The 20,923-nt window shown below is 33.7% G+C and overlaps 1 protein-coding gene across 1 annotated transcript in view; it reads left to right on the top strand.

Annotated features, from left to right (window-relative positions):
- Positions 1 to 3,367: 3,367 nt before the first annotated feature.
- The window catches only part of pepd (peptidase D), a 99,975-nt gene continuing 82,419 nt past the window's right edge, over positions 3,368 to 20,923 (top strand). The window contains 2 exon segments of the mRNA NM_198912.1: positions 3,368 to 3,406; positions 11,916 to 12,102. Of these exon segments, the coding sequence (NP_944594.1) occupies positions 3,390 to 3,406; positions 11,916 to 12,102 (204 nt within the window). The 5' untranslated portion in view covers positions 3,368 to 3,389.

Here is a 20,923-nt window from a genome sequence, read left to right as displayed (position 1 = left end):
TAAAAAAGAGGAATGATGCAGCCATAGATGGCACCGTGAGGCGTTGTGTGCCATCTTCCAATTGTCTTTTAATTTCCTCGAGGAGGAGAACTTGTAATGATGTTGCTGAGAATACCTCTCTTGGGCTCAAAGCGCCGCGGTTGTGTTGTGTGCGGAGGAATTATGAAAGATGGAAATCTCATTTTAACAGATGGTTTTGCTCGTCTTATGGTTTAATGTTACAGTTTATAGATGCTTCAGATGTTTTACGGCCAGCACAAGACAACAGAGCAGGTTGAGTATTGAGGAGTTTCAGGACTCTTACAGTTGAAGTCAGAATTATTAACCCCCCCGTATATTTATTTCCCCAATTTCTACTTAACAGAAAGAAGATTGTTTTAACACATCTCTAAACATAATAGTTTTAATAACTCATTTCTAATAGCTGATTAATTTTATCCTTCCCATGATGACAGTATTAAACTACACTGATGAACTGTCTGTGCACAATAAAACTAGAAGCATGTAAAATGTACTGTTAATGGGGTCAGTTTTGTTTTCATGTTGACTATAAATAGAAGCAGCAGTAGATACTGATGTTCATGAATGTTGTAGGAATAAATGCATTTTCATTTTTCAGTATGAATAACCCACAGGCCTGGATATGTCATCATACACATGCTGATATTAATATCTGGACCTCATATTAAAAGGATTTCAAGAGAAAAGCTTTTTTTCACAGAATTGAACTCTCCAGAATAATAAAACTAAAACTAGATTAATAAAACATGAAGCAATTTAGGCTATAATTAACATCAAATATCTATTATTTGAAATAAATTGTTTATAAAGTGTGTGTTTCAGTAAAAGTTTTTTTTAAATTCTAGTAAAATAAATAAATATTGATGATTTTTTCATCAGTTCCCTTTGGGTGCTCCGGGTTTCCCCCACAGTCCAAACACATGCGCTATAGGGGAATTGATGAACTAAATTGGCCGTAGTGTGTATGGGTGTTTCCATTACTGGGTGGCAGCTGGAAGAGCATCCATTGTGTAAAACATATATTGGATAAGTTGGTGGTTCATTCCGCTGTGGTGACCCCAGATTTTAAAAGGACTAAGCTGAGGAAAAATGAATGAATGAATAACTGAGAAAGGTTTTCACAGTATAAATCTCCTCCGGTTTAATAAAACAGTGTTATAATAAACTAAACTAAAAGTACATTCATATTTGACTATAAATAAAATCAAATATCTATTAATTGAAATACATTATTTAAGAGGTGTGTGTTTCAGTAAAATGTTTTATTTTATTTCTGAGAACTTTTTTTAAATTTAAAATAAATCAATATTGATGACCTTTTGTTTTCTTGTGATTGTAAAATTATATGGTTAATACATAGCATATGCATTTAAAAGGTTATTCAAAATAAAACTCTGTGTTTTAAGTTGACATGTGGACAGACATGTTTAAATTACATATTTGTTTAATTAAAACTAGTGAAGTTAGTAAAACTATCGCAAAATGTCAACAAACCCCCTTTTAAACTTCTAATAATTCACATTACAGCACTGTAAAACCCAGTTAGTTGAGGTAACTTAAACCGTTTGAGGAAACCGATTGCAACAAACCATTCAAGTTCAGAAACTAATCCTAATGAGTACTGTGAACTTAATACATTTGAGTAAGCGAAGCAGTTTGAGCCCAGTAAAAATCAATAAATGGAGAACTTAATCCAACTGAGTACTGTACAACCCAATAAGTTAAGGCAAGTCAAATCGTTTAAGGAAACCGATTAAACCATTCGAGTTCAAAAACTAATCTATGAGTACTGTAATGGATCTATTACTGTACTGTAAAATCTATTTCTTCCAGTTCTCCACCATTTCCATAGGCACTCGGCACAAAAGATTTGTCGCGTAAAACCACAAACTTGCAATGCAACAGTTTACTTTTCGTTTGTTAAGAACAACAAAAATCAAAAAACAAACAAAAGCATTATTTATACTTTACCAAGCTTCCAAATAAATATGGTTTCGAAGAACGGTCAGAAGACTGTTTACCATCAAGCCCCTTCCTTCTTTCTAATCTTTTTTCCCTGTTTCTTAAGCATACAAATGACGTATGGCATTATTTAACATATAAAACGTCATGTACATAATATAATATCCCTAAATAAACATATTAAATACTGTATCAAATATAGCAATAACTTGGTATCGCAATACAAATAATATAATATTATAGAAAAATATGACGAATCTCGTAGTGCTCTTTATGGCTCTAACAAGTACTGTGAACTTAATCCATTTAAGTTGAAGTAATGAGGTATTTAAATAACTCATTAACTTCAACATTGAGTTCAAAACTCTTTTCAAATGTGTAGAATTAACTTTTAGTTAATTTTGAGTTAACTGCACTCATTTCATTTGATAGAGCTGGCTGTTGGGTTTTACAGTGTAGCAATGTGAATTATTAGAAGTTTAAAAGAGTGTGTGTTGATATTATGTGATAGTTTTACTTTTTGTAATATTTTATTTAAACTAAATATGTATTTTAAACATGTCTGTCCATGTGACAACTTCAAACGCAAAGTTTTTATTTTAAATAACCTTTTAAACTGCATATGCTATGTATTAACCCTAATTTTACAATCACAAGGAAGCAAAAGGTCATCAATATTGATTTTATTTTACATTTTAAAAATATTTTCTCAGAACTCTGTGAAATCAAACAAAACATTCTACTAAAACACACAGCTCATAAATAATGTATTTCAATTAATACAAAGTATTAACTTCAATTATATTAAAACTGGATTCACATTTTGTATTTGTATTGATTTATTTGATCAAATTCTCTAAAAAAAAAAAACTGTTGTTTTCTACTTTATTGAAATATGATTGGGAAGAAAATTCATTTCAGACTAATGCACTTCAGAAGTATGTCTAATCCGAGTATTTTAATGTATTTATTTTTTATAAATAAACATAAATGTTAAAATTAATGATGCAATTTCAGTTGTGTGTTTAATGAAACTTCTGTAATGACAGTGATGGAGGCCTCAACTGGATATTGTTCACTGTAATTTCTAAATAATGTCTATTCATATTCATATTTATTCGACATATGCTTTTTGCACAGTAGGAAACAATACGCATATCTACACGTGGGACAAATGAGGTCATAATAATAAATAATCCTATCTGTTTTTAACTTTTTATTTTTAATATGTTTTGTTTAATAAATGTATGTGAGGTAACCTTTTTGATCAGCAGTGAGTTTGGTTTCATGCACGAGCAAAAAAAAAGCGCGGTCATGTGATGCAGTGTGCACGCGCGCAGTGATCAGCTGCTCTTTCTTGGTCACATGACTCTCACTCTCAGCTGAGCAGAAACAGCGTTGGCAGCATGGCATCCTCACAGCAGTGAGTTTCTCACCATTTATTTCACTGTGCATTTCTGTTTTACCCATAATGACGATCTGGTTAATACGAAAAGCGTGCTGAGGTGTTTTGTGATGATGCGCATGCGCGGGACGCTGTTTTAAACGCAGGAACAGCGCAAGTTTTATTTCTGTCAGATGTTTTGGAAAAGTTTGAGTATCTTGTCTGCTTTGGTTGACGTTTCTGTTTTTTGTGGTGTTGTTGTTCACATAATCTGATATTTTATATGTCCATGTGTCCTTCGCGGTCTCTTGCAAAAGCGTACTGTAGTAATACCATGGTACAGTAACTTTAGCTGTTTGAAAGTCTTCCTGTTATATCTAAACTCTGTTTTATCATTGAACTCTCCGTTTAAATATATGAAATGTTTATATTTTAGGCGCTATGTGACAGATGTTAACTAACTGAAGACTTTAATAGTTTCTCTATTATGTTTGTGTCCTTGTACGAAAGTATTTAATTTAGCTTAAATCATTTATTTGAAATATATTCTGTAAGACACTGCATTCTGAATTAAATTGAAGTAAAGTTGGTTTTATATTCACACATTCTAGCTTTCTATTTAATAATATAATTTCAGAAAAGTATTCGTGCCAATTGTAAATAGCGAAATCAGATTAGCAGCCAATCACTACCAAAGCTAAATAATATCATACTTGCATGTTATTTCAGACCCAATATTCAATGTAGCGTGGTAAATAATATAAGTTGTTGTCAATGAATGATTGTGTGAATATAAAACCAACTTTACCTCAATCTGATTCAATGTATGACCAGATTCTGTTCAGAAAGCCTTGACTTTTTTAAAATAATAATAATAATAATAATAATAATAATGCTATTACATTTCTTCAGATTATTTACATGTATACTATTTTAACCCTTATCACCTTTTTGTCATATTTTAAGATAATGCAAAAAAGTTGTCCGACACCCGCATGAAAATATAATATAGTAATTTACAGTAAATACTATTTTATACTGTGTTTTATTATCTATAAATACACTGAAATCTCAAATAGAGATAGAAATGCTGCTTAAAATATTGATAGAATCAGTTTTTATTTATGGGCGATATGTATTGCATCACCTAAAATGATTGAGATCATGCCCATGTGTTGTGTGATAAGGAGAAATTTGTATACCTATATACATTCAAGCCAGAAATATTTATACTCCTGTCAAATTCTGACTTCAAGTTACTTTTATTAAGATTATTTTGACTGAAATGCCACAGGCCTCTCACAGAAGATAATAAGACGATGTACAAGAGTCATTATTGTGGAAATATATATATATATATATTTCTCAGCTTTTATTTGCATTTGATCAAAAACTTTAATTCATAATTTTTAAGGGGTATGAATACTGTATGTACTCATAAATAATTGTTATTAGTTGAAGTCAGAATTATTCACCCCCTTTGATTTTTTTCTTTTTTAAATATTTTCCAAATGATGTTTAACAGAGCAAAGACATTTTCACAGCATGTCTGATAATATTTTTTCTTCCAGAGAAAGTCTTATTTGTTTTATTTCGACTAGAATAAAAGCAGTTTTACATTTTTTAAACACCATTTTAAGGACAAAATTATTAGCCCCTTTAGGCAATTTTTTTTCTGATAGTCTACAAAACAAACCATCATTATACAGTAACTTGCCTAATTAACCTAACCTGCCTAGCTACTCTAATTAACCTAGTTAAGCCTTTAAATGTCACTTTAAGCTGTATAGAAGTGTCTTGACGAATATCCAGTCTAATATTATTTACTGTCATCAAGACAAAGATAAAATAAATCAGTTATTAGAGAACTACACCATACTGATCAATTATCATAATTCTGGACCAGGCCGTATCCTGAGCTGATGCTGTATTGAGAAGGAACAACACCTCTGATCAGCTACAGTGCTCTAAAACCAGAAATTCATTTTCATTGTGCAACCCCTGTGGATGTATATATACAGTTAAAGTCAAAATTATTCACTCTCCTGTCAATTTTCTTTTCTTTTTCAAAATTTTCCCAAATTCTGGAATTTTTCACAGTATTTGCTATAATATTTTTTCTTCTGGAAAGTCTTATTTGTTTTATTTCGGCTAGAATGAAAGCAGTTAAGCCTTTAAATGTCACTTTAAGCTGTATAGAAGTGTCTTGAAAAATATCAAGTCAAATATTATTTACTGTCATCATGATAAAATTAGAGATGAGTTATTAAAACTATTACATTTAGAAATGTGTTTGAAAAAATCTGCTCTCTCTTAAACAGAAATTGGGGAAAATAAACTGTGAGGCTAAAAATTCAGGGGGACTAATAATTCTGACCTCAACTGTAAGTCTAATCTTTATTTATTTATTTAGTAATGTTTTATTATTGAGCACAGTTACCTGAAATTGTATTTGTCTCATAAATGTTTGCAGTGAATGTAGCCTTTGCTGCTGACATGCCGTTATGTAATAGTTGCATATACATTAAATACATAAGCATAAGTCTAATCCACATACTGACAAAGAAAATAAAAGCAGTACCCAGATTTCAGCTTGGATCTATTCATTTTGAATGGCCATGTAATGAGCGTAATAATGTGGAGCGCGCCTGTTATTATCATAAAATAAAACCCCTCTGGCGTCTCTCCGCTATCCTGCTGGGCTTTATTTTGTGATAATGATGCCCTGACTGTACATTTTCCCTGACATATGACATTTGTTATCGGCATGGGTGGTTTAACAGGAGTGAACGTGTGAGGCGTTTGTGCTTTAATGTGCAGAGACGTGAATCTGAGCCCTGACCTTTGCCCACGAACTGTACGAACGCCACAATCACTGTTAATCTTTACACTCCCAATCAGTAATAAAGCACTCTGGATTTCTTATAGATGAGTGTAAGGATTGTTTAGTAGAACTGTTAGTTTTAAAGGACTTTTTAGTGTGATGTTTTAGGGTTGCACAATATATTGTTTCAGAATTCAGATGCTGATGCAGTGATATCGATGCTGAAATGATATATTGCGCAACCCTAAAAGCATCTTATTAAAAAGTCTTTTAAAAGTCCAATCACTGTTAATCTTTACACTCCCAATCAGTGATAAAGCACTCTGGGTTTCTTACAGATGAGTGTAAGCATTGTAAAATAGAGCTGTAATCAGGGGTGGGTGCAGGGCCGGAGTGGGACTCCTTTTCACCCCTGGAGTTTCAAGAATGGCCCACTTCAGTTTAGGCATGGGTCGGGATAAGATTCTGACGATATTATAACCTTGGATAAAAATATCATGGCATCACTGTGTTTTAATTACTGCTCTAAAATGTTTTCTTTTTAAATGTCTGGGTAAAAAAATATAATTTTTTTTCCCCTTTGAACACAATATGTTTTATTTTTAGAAACGTTTATAATATTTTAGAGCTGTAAACATGTCAGGCTGAATAATTCAAATGAATCATTGACTTCTGCTGACTTCATTGGAATCAAAAACACTGATTTCTTTACAGTTTAAAACGGCGTCTTTGTATATCTTTTCTGCTGGAGATTAGAGCTGTGAACCTACACTAGTCTCACGGTTCGGTTGCGATTATCATGCCATCGATTCGGTTCAATTCGATATTTCGGTGCATCGACGATGCTTTCCATACACAGTTTTATATTTTCTTCACAGCAGCATTTCTTGTATTAAAATGTATGAATATATTTATATTTATATACTATTTGTAATACAATTTTGTCGTTTAATACAAACAGTCAGATATACAAACTGTAACTTTAAACAAAACGAGCATTTAGCAAATAATATAAACAAATATAAACATCCAGCTCAATTTCTGATCCTTGTCTAGTTCTCTTACACCTCTTTGATTGGTCACACCCTCATCAAAAACGGTTGCTATTGGCTCTTGCGCGCTGCGCTCTTCAGATAAGTGACACTGATAAGCGGCAGGCGGCAGCGGCGATCTCACAGCTGATGTATGATAGACACGGTGGAGAAAACTCTGCAGACACGCGCTCACTTCTGTATCCAAACGTAATGCTGTAAAACAGCCGAGAGGAGAAGAAAAGCCACCCCAGCAGGTCAAATGGGCCACTGGGTGTGTGTGTGTGTGTGTGTGTGTGTGTTTGTGAGAGAGAGAGAGACAGAGCGAAAGCGAGAACGAGAGAGAGAAAGAGAGAAATGGAGTAGGCTACTTTCATTCTCTCGATCTCAGTGAAATAGGGGCTATTGTTGTATATGTCAGTGAAAGACTGATCCAGCAAACACACACAGTGAAATTGTGCACAGTTTATGAGTTTTAAGTAGTTAAAGCGCTGTAAATATTCGCGATCGCCTCCCTTGCGACAGAGCGCATATAAGGTAAATGACTTCAGTAATAACCGGTTATGATTATTACTGAACCGATACCGAATTGTCCGCGTCTACATCGCGATGCACAGAAGAAACGATTAATTTTGACACCCCTACTGGAGATACTGTTGTCCTAAAAACTAAACAAAAAAAATGTAAATATAAAATCCTATATAACCCACTGGTCCTACACCACCCAACCCGCTCTGAGCTGGGATCAAATCAGTGACATTCCGCATGGGAGTCGATAGCTCTACCAAGGAGACTAAAGACCATTGCCTCTAGCGTGTGCGCTAGAGCACCTTTAGAGGTCAGAGGAGGGAGGTTTACTTACACAGCACTTACTAGCTGGCCTCCGTTACACTCTCCCCCCCAAAACCTCACTCCCACCCGGGTCACGGCACCAATATAACCCCGCCGGTCCTACACCATCCAACCTGCTCCGAGCTGGTATCGAACTGGCGACCTCTTGCATGGGAGTCGGGTGCTCTACCAAGGAGGCTAAAGACCATGGCCTCTAGCGTCTGTCACTAGAGCACCTTTAGAGGTCAGAGGACTGAGGTTTTACCTGCACAGCACCTACTAGCTGGCCTCCGTTACACATACCTTGAAATGGTATAGCAGAAAATTTTGGCGGTTTTAAAGCCTTGACTTTTCCAAACTGCAGTATATACCTTGAAAACTGTTATCGTCCCATGTAGAGATCTGCGCGGGACTAAATTTTTAATCCCGCTCCTGCCAGGTTTTAGCCTGGACCTGACCGCTCCCACTTATATTCAGCATTTGTTGTCCCACTGCCTGACCCACCCCATTTTCTACCCGCCGCGCCCGTTACCGCTAACGAGTGGGGGGAGAACAAAACCGAAAACCACCCAGCTGTACAGAGTCCAGACATCCAATTAGCTGTCTTATAAACATACACGCACACACATAAGTACCAAGCACACACACACACAGACAACAAAAAGCTCGCTCACACACTTAGACAGCACAAAGCTCTCTCTCTCATTCGCACACACACACACACACACACACACACACGTCTGATTTGCACACATGCACATGCACACACAAACAAGCTAAACGCAGCATCAAGCTGTCTCATTCACACACATACATACCCGTGCTCGATCGCTCGGGAGTTGGGAGCGATATTTTTGGACCGCCCGCACCCGTCCAAAATTAAACCAGTTACCGCTTTATTTGGAAAATTATTCCCGCACCGTAGAAATCTGGTCGGGTCCTGCATCTCCTGTAGTGCTAAAGGGAAGGGGTGAATAGCCCTTGGAGCAAATATTTTTTTCAGGACCACACTCGAAACCGAGGGGTAAGAAAATTTCCCAGAATTGAGTGGAGGAACTTTGTAGGCTAATCGGCTCCCAACATAAAACTGGTTCCCTCGAAAAATTCCTTTAGGATTTTTCTTTAGGCTTTTCGAAGATTGCAAATAATAAGCTCTGTGTTCAAACACTGTTCAATACACTTACACGTTTTGTCCAGCCGGATAATCCTCACACGAAAATACAACTTTGAGCACTTTTGGATCTTGAATGCAAAAAGCTAACAGGCTATAGACGAATACCATGTTTATAAATATTCAGGATGGGACAGAAAAAAACAGGAGCACTAGCATTTATCATGAGGGAATGACATCCGATGTGGTAGAGAGTTTGTTGTTGTATTCGAGATAAAATATATTGATTTTATATATATATATATATATATATATATATATATATATATATATATATATATATATATATATATGTATGTATATTATTTACATAATGCTTTCAGCGTATTATAACAGCTCGTCACCCAGTGATAAGCACAGTTATTCTGCAAAATTAACGTTAAAGTGAGCATCGTTCGTCTGACAGGTCCATTTGCAATAGCGCTCTCCCAATGGATATTGGATTAGACGAAATGACCAAGCATCCAGCCTTAAATATACAATCTCAAGATGTGCGATGTTGAGTTGGGACTATGATTTGTGCAGTCACAGTTTTAATAATTAATTATTCAATAAAGACCATGCAGTGTTATTTTATAATTAATTATTCGGTTTCTGTACCTGAATACTGTTTGACTCCATAAAGCATTGTTGATTTTATTTTTCTTTGTTCTGTTGTATTTATTTGTAATTTTAACTAAATATGTAAAATTGACTCACTGAAGCATGTATTACACAAACTAACGTTACCACAAAAGTTAATTGTCAATGTATAATTCCCATCCTGAATTTATGTATCATCCGAGAATAATGAGAAATGGACCAAATGTGGAGGCTTTGAAACGCATCTGTCATATGAAACATTGATTCTTTCGTGGCCCTCTTTCGGCTCTTGACAGATGTGGTTTCTATGAGCTGGGAAATGCAGCATAAAGGTATTTTTGTTCACACAGAATAACGGGAACAGATTTTGCCTGTGATCATAATGTTTTTCAGCTGTTTCTGGCACGGAGCTTCTTCCCTGTTATCATGTGATGGATCCAGCTCTTGCGTAACAGCTGTGTTTCAGCCACAGAGCTTTTTCAGCAGATTTCTGATCGAGAATGTGCGTGTGCTCCTTGGTAGATAAAAATGAACGCTGATTATATTTAGGGCTGCATGATACTTTAAAATCTGAGATTGCGCAATGTAGTTTTTCTGCAATGCATATTGCAATGTGAATACATTTTTCATCAACATTTCATAATTATTTTTTTAATATATTCTTATTCTGGAGAAGATCTTGTTTATTTATTTAATTTGGCTGTAATAATAATAAAATATGTAAAAAAAAATTTAAAGGACAATATTATTCTAAGCCCCCTTAAAAATCTAATAATGTATTATTCTAATAATAATAATAGTATTTAAATAAGTTGTCTAGTGTGTGCTGCATTCAGCTGTTTTTCTTTCTGCAAGCTTCATGTTTGATTTAAGTGCAAGTAAATATTGGCAGCTCAGTTCAATGTTTTGTTTAATAGTTTAGTTTTGTGGTAATCGTGCAAAAAGTTGGATAAAGTACATCCCGCCGGCTGATATAAAACTCTTTAGTCAACAGCTGCTGATAAAATTCGTCAGGCTTTATTCTAGAGGTGTAACGGATCTCAAATCTCATGGTTTGGATCACATTATGGTTTTTTTAGTCTCGGGTCGGACCATTTTTCAGATCAGCCAAAAGGGAAGGAGACAAATGTAATTTGCTTTCCACTTATTACAAAAGCAGCACTGCAAGATACTTTTGGTCTTTAAAGTGTGATTTTATTCAAATAAAATGAAGAATTAATCTGCTAAATAAGGTAAAAAACTACTGTGAAAAACTCACTACTACTGTTGCTGATAATGTTAGAAATTTAACATTAAAAATAATGTGGGTTGTACAAATGATAGTCTCATCTTCAATAAATGATTCAGTTATTCACTAGTGAAACCTCTTGTTTCAATGCTAGATGATCATTTTTGAAGAACTATTCAGTGGCGTATTTTTGATGGCTGGTTGTCGCCACCTTTTGGTTAAATAATGTAATTGCTGCCTACAACTTTCATTTTTGAGCATCAAGTTAAATGCATATGATGGTGATTTTAATCTTTACCACAAACATCAGTGGTTTTATCTAAGCTATAAACTGTTATCCCAATATTTCTGTGTTATTTGACTGTAACTTTTTAACTAACTCAAAAGACTAAAGACTGACTCTCTTTCCTCGTTTTTGCATTTTTAAAACAGAGATTTGAATGCAGCGATTGGAAGGATTATTAAACATATGCAAATCACCATCATTTATAACGTATGTAGCGTGGGTGTTGAGATCCCGATCTTTTAATGAATAATCGTGCAGCTTACACTGAATGCATTGTTGCAGGGTAAACAAGTAGTGACAGAAAACACCTTTAATAACCTTAGAAACCCACCACATCCCTAATAACCTAAACCCCCACAACTTCTTCCATCATTATATTTTACAGGAAAGCCTAAACGCTTTCATACATGTGATTTGAAAGACATGAGAGGCGATCTCTCTGCAATCCAAAATTATGATTAATCTACCAGCAAAAAAAATGTAACATATATATAATATAAATATAAATCTGTCAAGCTTCATTCTGTCCTGATTTATTATCCCTCTTTTATAAAATGCATTGTTTTAATAATGTTTTAATGTGTGTCTTCAACAGGAAGGCAGTGTATTGGCTGGGAAATGACACCCTGAGGGTGTCAGCGGCTCTGTTTGCGCTGAACCGCGAGCGTCTGTGTGTGGGTCTGAAAGCGCTGCCGGATCTTCAGGCTGGATCTGTGGTGGTTCTGCAGGGAGGAGAACAGAAGCAGAGATACTGCACCGACACCGACGAGACCTTCAGACAGGTCTGTAACACACTGCAGCTTTCATCACATCTCAAGATTACTGGGAAAGCCAGATCACTGGGTTGTTGTTAGAAGGGATACAGCTACGGATGGAGGTTAACGAGAATTATTTACATTATTTTATTTAAATTATTTTTCTTTGAATGCAATGCAGGCTCATACCTTATTTTATTTTATGTTATTTTTTATTTTATTTAATTAAAAAAATTAAATTAATTTAATTAATTTATTTTATTTTATTAAAATTGTATATAAAACACAGAGAATGCTGGCTTAAGGATATTATATTTATTATATTATATTATATTATATTATATTATATTATATTATATTATATTATATTATATTATATTATATTATATTATATTATTAATTTTCCCAGCATTAAACTTAACTTAAAATGTTATGGACTATATATTATCTAGTACAATTGTTGATATATTTTCTTATGAAGTAAAAAAAGAACATTCAAATTATGTAATGATATATTTTTTCTTTTAATTTTAAAAAGTAGCATGCAAAAAAAGTTCAACAATGTTAAAAAAAATAATCATCAGCACATTTTAGATTGTGACCAGCTTAAATCATCATTAAAACTAAAAGTATTTGCATTTTTTTAAGTTAACTTCAAGTAATATTTAGAGATATTGTGACAAATAATGCAGTAACTAATCCAAGACATTAGAGAATTCCTTCACCCTAAAACACAGTTTTTATATATTATTTATTTATTTATTAGATAAATTAATAATGAGTATTTATTATTTATTTATAATTGTTTATTACCCATTAATTATTTTTTTATTGTTCATTTATATATCTATTTATTAGAATGTATTTTTTATTTTCTATTCATTTTAAATACATTTTAATAATAAATTAATATTTATTAATACAATTATTTATTCATTGTTTTTTATTTATTTGTTTATTTTTATTTTTAATTATTTTTTTCTGATTTATAAACCATTTAATCATTGTTTATTATATTTTTATTTATTAGAATTTATTTGTTACTTTCTATTTATTTTTGGATAAATATTTAATCATATATAAATATTTATTAACGCAACTATTTATCCATTGCTTATTATATATTTGTTTATTTGTGTTTTATTTATTAGGATTTATTTATTCATTTTTGTATTATGTGTATATTTTTTTTATTTAATAGGATTTCTTCATTATTGTCTATTTATTTTAAAAACTATATTTATTCAAAAATATTATATTTATGTTTTTTATTTCTTTATTTTGTTTTATTATTATTTTTTATATTTATTTCTTTATTTTTTATTTCTTTATTTAATAAAATATTGAATTAACACCTATGCAATGTTTGCATACTGTATAAATAAAACTAGAATGTTGGGTCTGCCATTGTTGTTTTACCTGACCATGCTAACCAGTCTAACTGTTATTTTAATTCATTTTATTGATTGATTTATTTTTATTTTATTTGTATTTTTATATTGCATTTTTTTTTTATAAAATAATGAAATAACACCTGTATGCAATGTTTGAATATACTATATATCAGTGGGCAATGATGCATCTGCAAGTATTGTTTAACCTGACCATGCTAACCAGCCTGACTACATGCACAGACAGCACATTTTCATGCATCATCTCTACAGCTAGCTAAAAAATAAAAAGAAACCCTGCATGCGTGCACAGTGAATTTATAAGTAACGTCTCGGTGACTCCACTTTTATTTCTAAATGATTATTGAGCATTCGTCTCTCCATTACACCCCTTCATAAGTGCTGCTCGTGTTTATGTTATGCTAAATGGTAATTTGTGTTGTCAAGAGGCGTTGGAGTTCAGACCCTTTATTTCCGCGCTCCGCTTGGGTGTCTGATAGAGCCCTGTAATTTACAGCATTTACATAAGTTGATTGAACATAATGAGCAGCGTGTTTCTCATTCATTAGCTGCAAAAAACGTTTGTTGTTTGGGAGAGTTTGCGTGACGGTGATGTTTTGAGTTTTGTTGTTGTTGTTGTGCTTGTTTACTACTCGAGGGCTTCCTGCTTTCAACTTAATTTAACTGTAAATAATTCATAACCATTAATTTACTCATCTAGTTTTTTATTTTGCATGCTTCTCAATTGACTAGCGTTACTAATTGTGCATGTGAGGTTGCATGCATGCTTTTACAGTTGAAGACTGAATTAATAGTCCTTCTGTATATTTCTGTTGAACACTTTTCTAAACATGATAGTCTTTAAAACTGATTTAATAACTTATTTTATCTTTGCCATGATGACAGCACATAATATTAGACTAGATATTCTTCAAGACACTGCTATACAGCTTAAAGTGGCATTTAAAAACTCAACTAGGTTAATTAGGGTAAAGTTAGGGTAATTGGGTAAGTCATTGTACAATTCAATTCTCCTTTATTTGTATAGCCCTTTTACAATGTAGATTGTATCAAAGCAGCTTCAGATAGAAGATCATAGTAAATTGAAACCGTGTAGCAGCGATCGTGTTAACCAAATATTCTCATCATTGACAGATTTTTTTTAGCAGTGACGGAAAAATCTGAAGGTGATCTGTCATTTTGACGGATTATGCGGAGGGTGATCTATTGTAATTTGTAGCTAACAGTAATTCCCACTCCTGTCCAGCAGATGGCGATTGTCCTTGTTTTGTCTCCTCTTTGTCACCGCTTAGTAGAGGTCTGCATTCCGAATTTCCGAATAAATTTCCGAATAAATCGCTGGAGCGGTCGGTAACGGGTTTAATTTGGGACGGGAGCGGGCTGTCTAGCAATATCGCGGATATTGCTATGCGAATGAGAGAGAGAGAGAGAGATATTGATTGATTGATTGATTGATTGATTGATTGATTTATTTATTTATTTATTTATTTATTTATTTATTTATTTATTTGCCTGTGTGTATGTTAGTGCGCAAATGAGAGAGAGAAAGAGCTTTCCCAGATAGCAAAATACACTCTGGCCAGTTCCGGCTAGATTGTCGCATGCCGGAGACTTACCACTCGGCCCGGCTCTAGCTGCTGGACTCCGGATGCTTGTGGACTCACTGCCTGATTCCGGCCCGAATTAATCAGTCCAGATGCGGCGGCCGTAGGCGAGCCGACGCTGCCGCATCCGCGCCGGAACCCAGTATTTATATACCTTTATATAAAACCTTTTGGTATTACCTTTTGGTATTGGTACTTGATACATGGTATTACAACCCTTTGAGTTGATATAACAGCAAACGCCTGTGTGTCTGCTTGTGTGTGTGTGTTAGTGCGCGCGTATGAGAGAGAGAGAGCTTTGTCTGTGTGTGTGTGTGTGTGTTTATACAGACAGCTTGGGTGTCTGGACTGATTAGCTGAGTGATTTTCGGTTTTGTTCTGCCCCGCTCTTTAGCGGGATCGGGCGCAGCGGGCAGAAAACGGGGCGGGTCGGGCTGCGGGACAACAAATTCTTTATATAAGCGGGAGCGGTCGGGTTCGGGCTAAAACCTGGCGGGTGCAGGCGGGAGCGGAATTCAAAATTTAGTCCTGCGCAGATCTCTACCGCTTAGTACAGTTGCAAAAATGTGCCGCAGCACACATTACTCTCGAGCTGATTCTGGCTTGGATGCGGCAGCGTCGGCTCGCTTATGGCCGCCGCATTTGGCCCGATTGACTCGGGCCGGAATCGGGCAGTAAGTCCACAGGCACCTGAGTATGGCAGCGAAGTCGGGCCTAGGAGTAAGTCTCCGGCAGGCGAGAATCTAGTCGGAACTGGCCATAGTGTATTTTGCTATCTAGGGTGCGTTCGAGTGTGTTGTGAGCACTACCGGACTCAGAAGGGTGCAGCCGCGCCCCTGGTGCACAAGGAGCGCATGCTGTAGTATTTTTATCCGGTGAAACGAGTGCTTGCAGGATCGGGAAATCCCACATTCAGAGAATCCAGCAAACTTAGTTCTGATCACAGTCTTAGGAGAAATGTTTCCTAACAACAAAACGCTGGCTGAAGTGGCGCTGGTAATTCCGGTCTTTGGTCACAAGAAGTCAACTTTCCGAGGCAAAGACACAGAGTTTAATGATAATTGCCTCTGCATCTGTCTCCCTTGATGCGTTTGATTTCGCATAGGCAAGCACCCAGTTCAGGTCAACGCGGGAGGAAGATACGAGTCAAGGCAGATAAGAGTTCATTTTTTTGTTTTGTTCATTTTATTAATTTGTCAAAAGAAATAAATGAATAATTTAGCCTATATGCTCGTCATGCAAGTTCATTATTAAAATATGAGTGAAAAAAGCGATCAGAAAGTCTGCAAACGATCAATAATAAGTTATGATGGACATTTTACAACCCTCTCCGTCAAAATGACGGACAATGAGAAAGTCTAACGCGACCTCTGCCGTGCAGTTTTCGTTCAGTTTTCAGAGTTTAAGTTCAGTTCAGTTCAGTGTGGTTTAATAACCAATACTAATAGTCCAAACACTAAAGAGCAAATCCATCGATGCGCAGCTCTACAGATCCTGAACCATGCAAGCTAGTGGCGACAGCAGCGAGTAAAAAACTTCACCAATTGGCGAAAGTGAAGAATTAAAAAAACTCGAGAGAAACCAAGCTCAGTTGGGCACGACCATTTCTCCTCTGGCCAAACGTCTTGTAGAGAGCTGCAGTCTAGGTGCCGAAGGCTGGAGAATGCTGGACGTCATCTGAGACTCGTCTGTCCCTGGAGTCTCACAGCAATCAGTCTCATGCTCTCCACTCCTCCATGACCACCACAGCAGCTGCTCAGGATACGGCCTGGTCCAGGATTATGGACACCTTGGGATCATCTCATCGCTGGTCTTGAATTGAATCAGTGGCGCTGCATAGTCTCTGAGGGCCTCGAGATGAGTTTCCCTTGGTGGAAATAGAGAATAAAGATAATAATTAGCGTAGCTGCTGTTCATAGTGTATATAAACGAGATGCAGAAACTTGTGTGGAGCACATTCACGTATCACACCGCTAAGTGATGCACTGAGTGTATGCTTTACTAAACAGATAGGTCTTTAATCTAGTTTTGAACTGAGAGAGTGTGTCAGAGCTTCGGACATTACCAGGAAGGCTATTCCAGGGTTTAGGAGCCATAAATGAGAAGGCTCGACCTCCTTTACTTGACTTTGCTATTCTATGTACTACCAGAAGCCCTGAGTTTTGAGATCTTAAAGAGCGAGTTGGATTGTAGTGAGACAGAAGGTTGGTTAGATAAACGAGAGCTAGATTATTTAGAGCTTTATAGGTGAGAAGTAATATTTTTAATTCAATACGAAACTGAACAGGCAGCCAGTGTAAGGAGGATAACATTGGGGTGATATGATCATATTTTCTAGACCTGGTTAGAACTCTGGCTGCTGCATTTTGTAATAATTGAAGTTTGTTAATAGAGGATGCTGGGCAGCCAGCAAATAGAGCATTACAGAAATCCAGCATAGAAGTCATCAAAGCATGGACTAACTTTTCTGCATCTGAGATGGACAGCATACTTCGTAATTTAGCGATATTTCTCAGATGAAAGAAGGCAGTTTTTGTGACATGGGATATATGATTTTCAAAAGTTAAATTGCTCTCTAATATGACACCCAGATCTTTTATAGTAGAGCTAACGCTAACTTTGTATCCCTCTAATTGCAGATTGAGCTGCGAGATCTGCTGTGTACAAGATTTAGGCCCAATAAGTAATAATTCTGTTTTGTCAGAGTTTAAGAAAAGGAAATTGTTGGTCATCCAGTCTTTAACATCTTTATAAACATTTAGTTAGCTTAGACAGATCAGACGTCTCATCAGGTCAATATATAATTGAGTATCATCTGCATAGCAGTGAAAGCTGATCCCATGTCTTCTAATAATATCCCCCAGGGGTAGCATGTATATTGTAAACAGCAAAGGGCCTAAAACTAATCCTTTAGGCACCCCATACTTTACTGGGCTGACTTGTGAAAGCTGTCCATTAATATTCACAAACTAGTAACGGTCAGCTAAGTATGACAGTATAACAATGGTTTGTTCTGTAGACAATCCATAACTGATATTGCTTAAGGGGACTAATAATATTGACCTTAAAATTGAATAAAAAAAAATTAAGAACTGCTTTTATTCTAGCCAAAATAAAAACAAATACGATTTTCTCCAGAAGAAAAAATATTATAGGAAATACTGTGAAAAGTTTCTGAATCTGTTCAACATCATTTGGGAAATATTGGAGAGAATAAATAAATAATCGTGACTTTAACTGTATATTATTGCTCTATTACACAATCAGGAAAATGTGGACTCCAATGCACTGAAGATGGTAAACTCTAACTAGTCCTCCTCTGTGGATTAGATAGCGCTGCTGTTATCTGATCAGAGCAAACGGCACACAAGATGGACTAAAAATAGACTGCTTTATATTCGTGACTGTGAAGTTGAATTCATTTGGTCACGACTCAAAGAGTGTTGAATTTGAAGATACATTTAGTGAAATGCAATTCATTGTAATTCAGAACGGTCCCATTACAGAGGGTTTTGCATTATGCATTTGCTTTTTTCTGTTAGAAATGCAATGCATGAAGTGCAATGCAATGCATGAAGTCTGCTAATTTAAAGTTGCTTTCTACTTTTCTACTGTTAGTAGCTTTCTAATTTAGTTGTCTAATAAATCTGAATTAATATTCACTAAACATTTTACCTTTACATCATCGTCATCATTATCATTATTATTATTATCATCATCATCATCATTATTAATATTATTAATCTTGTTACTATTATTATCATACTTATTATTATCAACATCACCATCATCCTCATTATTATTAATATTATTATCATCATCATCACCATCATCATCATCATCATCATCATCATTATTATTATTATTATTATTATTATTATTATTATTATCATTATATTATTATTATTATTAGGAATATTATGATTATTATTATTATTATTATCATAATTATTATTATCATCATAATCATCATAATTATTATTATCATTATATTATTATTATTATTAGGAATATTATGATTATGATTATTATTATTATGATTATTATCATAATTATTATTATCATCATTATTATTATTATTATTATTATTATTATCATCATCATCAGTTGGCTGTTTTATAGCACTCATAAAGTATGATCTTATTCTATTTCTCTATACCCGATATCTCAACCCAATTACTATGCCCATCTCTCTTTCAGAGATTTATTGATGAAAACTCTGACTTTGATATTATGTTAATTATATTTGACATTATATTAATTAAGCAAATATATTTTTAAATGTTTTTAAATATATTTTAAATGTATCTTGGAAAATATTATAATGTCTAAACGTGTTTTTACAGAATAGACATTTGCTTATTATTTATTATTGTTTTATTTATTTTATGTTATTTATTTATTTTAAAAATTTAAATTTATTTTATTTATTTAATTATAATTTTTTATATATATTTAATTTCATTCATTTTTATTTATTTATTATTTTTTATGTTTTTGGTGTTTTAAAAAATGTTTTAAATGTTACAATTAAGTTTATTTTCGTTTTCTTTATTTAAATATTTTTAAAATTATATATTTGTTTTATTTTATTTATTCATTCTTTGTTTATTTAATTAGCTTTTTTTTTTAAATATGAAAATTTTTAAATGTGTATTTACTGAACATACATTTGCTTATATATTATTGTTTTATTATTTTCGTCATTTTACTTATTTATTTCAACATTTAATTCTTGTTTATTCAATTAATTATTATAAATTTTTATTATATTTTTATTTAATTTTTAATTTTATTTTTTGTGTGTTTTTTGTGCATTTTGAAATACATTTTAAGATGTGTATACATACTTCTGATAGAAAGGAAAAACCTCTGCTATTAAGGCGATACCTTATTAAAAGTTTATTAGTCAAACTTATTGCTGTCATTTAGGATAGTTTGTGATTTGATTTTGGAATTTATTTACCAATATTTCATTGATTTAAGAACTAGTTTTAGTTAGACAAATGCTTTTTAAAGTAATCTAAGTTTATGACAGTATTATTATTATTATTATTATTATTATTATTATTATTAATTTTTTATTTCTTGTCTTAAATTTGTGAATCAATCTTTGTTTGTTGTTTTCAATAAAACCGCCTGCTAAATGAATTATAATATTATTTATAATATTATAATATATAATATATATATCGGTTAAATTTTATTTATTTATTTATTTTATTTGCCCAAATAACTATCATACCCTGCATCTTTAAAATAAAAGCCATTAACATGTAATTTAGTCTAGCAATTGTGTATGTCATCAAAAAAAAATGTTGTGCATAGTTGGATAAATAAAAATGAGACGACATACCAAAATACACAATTAAAAGATGACTGTTTGACCTCAAAATTCTTAAATATTATCTGAAATCTTTTTATATTTTGCAGCTGTCCTTTAAACAACACATTTTTAGAATAGTAGGACCACTTTGATATTTTGAGCTAGACTTATTAAAATAAATATGTATTTTTACATATCTACATTACCCAGCATTGCTCCTTGGGCTTCAATGATGAAAATGCATTGTCTGCAGTGTGTTGCATGATAAATTGCATTGTGGGGAATTTCGCAGACCAGCAGTGCATGAAATAAGTGTTGTGTTCATATAGTCGCTTAGAGCCTAAAAGCTCGATAACCACATCAACTCAGCAACTTTCATGAGGCAAAGCATATCTCCAGTTTGAGTCAGCTGTGACATTATTAATGACTACAAATACACTCTATATTGCATGAATACAGTCCATTGAGTCATGTTATACATATACAGGTAAAGAACAAAACCAAAT

Source organism: Danio rerio, chromosome 18, assembly GCF_052040795.2.
Source record: "Danio rerio strain M-AB ecotype USA chromosome 18, GRCz13ab, whole genome shotgun sequence".
NCBI lineage: Eukaryota > Metazoa > Chordata > Actinopteri > Cypriniformes > Danionidae > Danio > Danio rerio.
This window is presented reverse-complemented; position numbering and strand designations above follow the sequence as displayed.